Source organism: Barbus barbus (genome assembly GCF_936440315.1).
Source record: "Barbus barbus genome assembly, chromosome: 31".
Lineage (NCBI taxonomy): Eukaryota > Metazoa > Chordata > Actinopteri > Cypriniformes > Cyprinidae > Barbus > Barbus barbus.
This window is the reverse complement of record NC_136759.1, coordinates 22,842,124-22,848,445: the sequence shown is the minus strand read 5'-3', so window position 1 is coordinate 22,848,445 and position 6,322 is coordinate 22,842,124. Positions and strand designations below refer to the sequence as shown.

General features: G+C 36.2%; 1 protein-coding gene across 1 annotated transcript; it reads left to right on the top strand.

The window, feature by feature from the left end:
• mlnr (motilin receptor) lies at positions 1 to 2,534 on the top strand (the record flags this gene model as incomplete). The annotated part of the gene is made up of 2 exons (XM_079388180.1): positions 1 to 730; positions 2,197 to 2,534. 2 exons carry the CDS (start codon positions 1 to 3, stop codon positions 2,532 to 2,534), a joined length of 1,068 nt encoding a protein of 355 aa, XP_079244306.1.
• Positions 2,535 to 6,322: the final 3,788 nt, after the last annotated feature.

The following is a 6,322-nucleotide window of genomic DNA, read 5'->3' as shown; positions in this document are numbered from 1 at the left end:
ATGGAAGAGTTCATGGAGGACCACCATTGCGGAGACTCTCTCTTCCCAACCTCCACCCTCATTCCTGTCACCACCATTTGCATCCTGCTCTTCGTCGTTGGCCTAACCGGCAACACCATGACCATCCTTATTATCCAGCGCTTCAAGGACATGAAGACCACCACCAACCTGTATCTCTCCAGCATGGCCATCTCAGACCTGGTCATCTTCCTTAGCCTCCCCTTCGACCTCTACCGCCTCTGGAAGTATGTACCCTGGGTCTTCGGGGAGCTGGTGTGCCGTCTATCACACTACATCAATGAAGGATGCACCAACGCCACCATCCTCCACATCACAGTGCTCAGCATGGAGCGTTACCTGGCCATCTGCTTTCCTTTCAAAGCCAAGGCTGCCATCACCAAGCGAAGGGTCAAGTATGTCATTCTGGCTCTGTGGGGTTTTGCCTTACTGTCCGCTGCGCCGGTGTTCTTCCTGATGGGTGTGGAGTACGAGAACGAGACGATTCCTGACCCGGACACTCGGCAGTGCAAGCACACACACTATGCCATCGAATCAGGGCTGCTGCACACCACTATCTGGGTATCAACCGCCTACTTCTTCTGCCCCATGTTTTGCCTGCTCTTTCTGTATGGATCCATCGGTCGAAAGTTGTGGAAGAGTCGTCATGAGCTTCATGGGCCCAATGCGGCAGCCAGACAGAAGGTTAACAGGCAGACTGTCAAGATTCTGGGTGAGTGAGTCTTGGGTAATGTTGAGGCTTGAATACACTACACGACTTTAAACACTACTCATCATTCATTTGCAGATTTTGAAAATGGTTACGGAGAAAGTCTGGTATCATACATTAAACGACTGAGGATTATTCCATTAGACTTATCACATTAGACATTCAAGTCATTCTAAACTTATCAAACTCGTGCACCCTGTTGCTAGAAAATGCATGACAGATGAAAATGTGTTGTAGGGGATTTACAGTTAAGACCCAAGGACCAGGTATGTGAATGAAGACCAGGAGTCAGAAATGCAAACAACTGAAGAAAATGTGCAGTTTCATCAGCAGAAGTCAGCTTCAGTATTTGCGAGGAGTGTATAGGCTGCTCAGCAGTAATCATACAGTAACAGAGCTCACTAAATAAGTCATTAATTTAGGTTTAAAGAATTCTGATTGGTTAAATCTTAGAAAAACATGCAAAATCTTAACAGATCAGTTCACAGCACATCTCTGAAGGTTCTGTAGGTGACAAGCGCTTAGAGTTCACACGCAATGTGTCGCTCCAGAGACATACAGTGGTGGCCAAAATTATTAGAACACTAATATTTTCACCAGCAAAATATGGTTTTATGTCAGTTATTTCTATCTTTTGCTGTAGTGTATCCGTAGGAAATATCGGTTTACATTTCCAAACATTAATTGTAATAATGTTTGCACAAGGAGTCTGACAACAGCTAGTGCTCCCCATCTGATCTCATCTCATTATCATCCAGTCTGTCTGGAATGACGAGAAGAAACAGAACAAACTGAGCCAGACTAAATCCAGAAGAACTGTGCCAACGTCTCCAAGATGCTTCAAGCGACCTTTTATCTCTTTAAATGATTTATATTTGTAGACTAGACATGTGCCGATATACAATAATACGACATCAAAATAATGAACATGCATTATATTGTTATCACGGGCATTTCAAAATATTGTGAATAATTATTTATAATTCAGATTTTTAGAATGCATTTTAAGAATATCCCATCATCTAGTTAAAATGCACAACACTGCTGTAATGCTAGCATTAGTTCATTAAATAGTTAGCATTAACTGACAATGAAAACATTATTAAAATCAAAATATGTAACTGTAGCTAAGTTCAGTTGTATTTTTTCAACTAATGTTAACATAACCTCTGTTTGTTAATGAATATTTACAATACAATACAATAAAGCAATAAAAAATCCTATATAATTAATTTTCTTATGAGGAAAAACAGTTATTATACCTGTTATAGTTATGAACTTGTCTTATTTATGTGTTATTTATTAATTGTCTTATTACTATCTTGTGAATTTGTGTTCATTTATGTTTATGATTGGCGAATGTTTTGTTTATTAGAAGCCTTCATAAATTAGTCTCAGTATGCAACCACCCAGAACTTGGACAAATCTCATTCTTCTATTAACCCCGTGCCCTGTGCCTCTTCTCGTAGCTGTTGTTGTGTCGGTCTTTGCCATCTGCTGGCTTCCTTACCACATCGGCCGGTTCCTCTTCACACATGTGGATGACTACCACTCCGCCCGCCTCAGTCAGAACTTCAATGTGGCCTCCATGGTGCTCTTCTACCTGAGCGCCTCCATTAACCCCGTCCTCTACAACCTCATGTCCAACAAGTACCGCTCTGCCGTCAAACGCCTCTTCCTCTTGCCCCACAGGCGCCACCACGGGCCCAACCAGAGGCATATCTCGACCCGTGATGACTTCACCGTCTGCACAGAGATGTTCAATGGAGTGAAGGAGACCGTGATGACCGAGGAGGGCTTACGGTAACCTCAGCCCAGCTGAAGAGGAGCGTAGGAACCTGGGAGAAGTGAAGAAAGTGTGGGCTTATTGGATAAGAGCGTGACGGAAATGAAAAACGAGTTTGGAACTGACTCAAAAAAAGCTTGTGACCGTGGCTGTGCCCGGGGAAATGACTCATAAATGGTTTCACACAAATGCATAATATCACAGTTATTACACACTGTAATGATCGATCAATGTAGCGATAGTAATCATGTTGTCTAGATCAATCATGTAAAATAGGTTTTGTATAGAACTACTTGATTACTGGAAATATTGTGACTAGAATGATTAGATTTTGACATTTTCATGGTTAAAAAAAAATGAGTTGTCAAACCAATTGCGGGGAAAGCAACTGTAAACCATTGCAGACACATATAAATGCAGTGTGGAAATCAGTTTGATGTTTCTCTCTTTAAATGTGTGCCGCACCTGAGCTCAAAAATGAGATGTGGCAGCCTTTGTGTGCTTCATTTCTAATTTAAGCCATTTTATGCTTTTGTGTCTTACAGAAAGCATAATCCAAATCTGTAATTCCAACTGTTTACCGTTCAGTGCATGACATAATGATGATTCTTTACATCATAACCACCAAGTGATGGTATGATCTTGTTGCAGTGATGTGCTATTTGTATTTTAATGTACTTATGTCTGTAAATTATTCTATTTTGCACCATTGGATGTCATTTCCTTTGCACATATTCATATCAATTATAGCATTAATGTGTATTGTATAGGAATCATTAAAAAACGTTACAATATCAGTGTAATAGTATTGTAATCATTATAATATTGTGCATATTATATATATATTATAATCTAATCATTATTATAATATAGTGTATTGTAATAACATATGTGACCCTGGACCACAAAACCAGTCTTAAGTGTCAATTTTGATTGAATTCTAGTAAAAACGAAAGCAATGCTCGAGATAGAACCGGTGAAGGCAGTTAACAGGTTTCATAGAAAGACTGAAAGAGAATGATGTGTGTCAAATGAGTCGCTGTAGAAACCCAGTACTTCAATGGCTGCGGACGAAATAGTTTGAATGCTTCAGTTTGTTTTGATATTATATTATGTTATGTTACGTTAGGCCTAATACATAATTGACCTTGTTTTTTAATGGACTCTCTTATGCTCATTAAGGCTGTATTTATTTGATCAAAATACAGAAAAAAACTGTAATATTGTGAAATATTATTGCAATTTCTAATATTGGTTTCCTGTTTTAATATACTTTAAAATAGAATTTATTTCTGTGAATTTTCAGCATCATTACTCCAGTCTTCAGTGTCCCATGATCGTTCAGAAATCATTCTAATGTTGATTTATTATGAGTGTTGAAACTGTTGTTTTTGGAACACGTGATACTTTTTTCTTTGATTTTTTGATGAATTAAAAGTTAAAAAGCGCAGCATTTATTAAAAATAGAAAGCTTTTATAACAATATAAGTCTTTACTATCACCTTTTATCCATTTAACACATCCAAATATGACTTTCTTAAAAAATAAAAATTGACTGACCCCCAAACTTTTGAATAGTAGTGCATATTGAAACACAAAATTTATATTTTGAATGAACACTGTTCTTTTTTTACTTTTTATTTATCAAAGAATCCTGAAAAATTATCACAGGTCAGCAAAACTGTTTCCTGCATTGATTGAAGGATCATGTGACACTGAAGACTGAAGTAATGATGCTGAAAAGTCAGCTTTAATTATATTGAATTATTATAATTAATTATAAATTATATTTTAGAAAACTTATTTTAAATTGCAATATTTCAAATAGATACAGCATTGATGAGCATAAGAAACTTCTTTAAAAAAACTTTACTAATCCCAAACTTTTGAACTGCAGTGTATTATACTGATGAAAAAGTTTTCTCAGGTAACCTAAAATGTACATAATTTAGTTAAAATCAAGGGTCAAATCAAATAAAAATAGCACATTACAGGTCTGGTATAAAGAATTTTTTCGCTCAGGTGACTGAAATGTCCACCCGATAGAGAAAAGTTTTGCTCAGCAAGAAAAAAAATTAGAGGGAACATTGGTCCTGGGTCACATATTATTCTTTTATAGATGGAAAGCAGTTTATTTTCTGTGGCTTCATTTAAACAAATATAGGCTACTGAATGATATTTGTTCAGCAGCAATCAAAAAGTTAATAAAAAAAATTAAATTTTAATTACATATGATTAAAAATAGTAATAGCGTGAATATATAATATTTTCTTAAAATCTAATTTTACACTTAATGTGTTATTTGTTTGTTTATTTTACAATTTTCATATGATGTGTGGCTCAACGTAAGAGCCACACACCCTTTGTTATATTAACAAAACAAAAACATCACACTTTATTTGAATTCAGAAATTTTAAATAAGCATTGAAAAGATGGAGTGAAGTTGTTTTCATAACCTCCACTGTTTTTAAGTATTTAACTCTACAATAGCAGTGCATTTCCAGTAGGGGGAGTATGGGTCAATGTCCTGAAAAGTCACCTTCACCTTGCAATACCTGTCATTATAGAAATTTATGTCCTCATTTGTCACAAACACACACACACAGACACAGACACACACACACACACACACGTTGGTTTTTGTGGTTTATGGGGACTCTCCATAGGCGTAATGGTTTTTATACTGAACAAACTGTGTGTGCTATTGCCCTACACCAACCCTACACCTAAACTTAGCCCTCACAGGAGACTTTGTGCATTTTTAGATTTTCAAAAAAACACCATTTAGTATGTTTTTTAAGCCTTTTGAATTACGGGGACATAGGCAGTGTCCTCATAAACCACCTTCATATTGTAATACCTCTGTCATACCCATGTCATTATACAAATTTGTGTCCTCATAAACCACATAAACATGCACACACACACACACACACACACACACACTCTATGTATGTATATATATAACTACTATATATATAACTTTTGGGAGGTTAGAGCAATATTTTGTATTCATAAAATAACAAATATTTAATTGAATACATCTAGTTAAATAAAATATTGAATCAAATATATTTAATAAAAAATGTTTCATGTATATCTTATTTGTATTGTCAGTTTATGAATTAAAAAATACAAATAAAATACCAGACAAGATCTGTTTGAAATGATACACATTAAAATCCCAGTGCCTCTGAACCCTTAATTGTAGTTTAGTTTGATAGTTTTATTTACATTTTTGTTTCTAGAATTGTTCAGTATTCAAACATTGGCCAATATATTTATCAGTATATATCTATAATTAATATATCTATCAGTCTGTGAGAACAGTGTTTAAATAGTCCAGCTGTTTTACTGAATGCATGTATTTTGTGTAAAGTGTGTGAGATCATTAATACAGGTTTGTTCCCACATGACTGAACTATCTGGTTAAGTGTCAGGAAAGCATGGTCACAGAAAGCATTGAGATATTATTTCCTCTGTCAGACAGCCATATGTTTGGAATGTCCTCGTGGCTTTCTTCCAAAGACCTTCAAAGCACCATTATCAGGCCTTGTTGTGTTCCCCTTCGGCCAGCCTCTTGACAGAGAGCTTGCATGCTCTAAGCTAATCTCAAACTCCACAGGACATGAGCTCACTCAGCTGTGGCCATGTTTATAAATATGAGTATAAAAAGGAGAAGGAAGCGGTTTTATCAGAACATAGCCTTGAAAGAAAAGGAATCTGGGTCTGGGGCACCTTGTAATTGAACTGCCCACTCAATGCTATTCATGATAAACCCAATCTACTTATTGTTCATTATAAAACG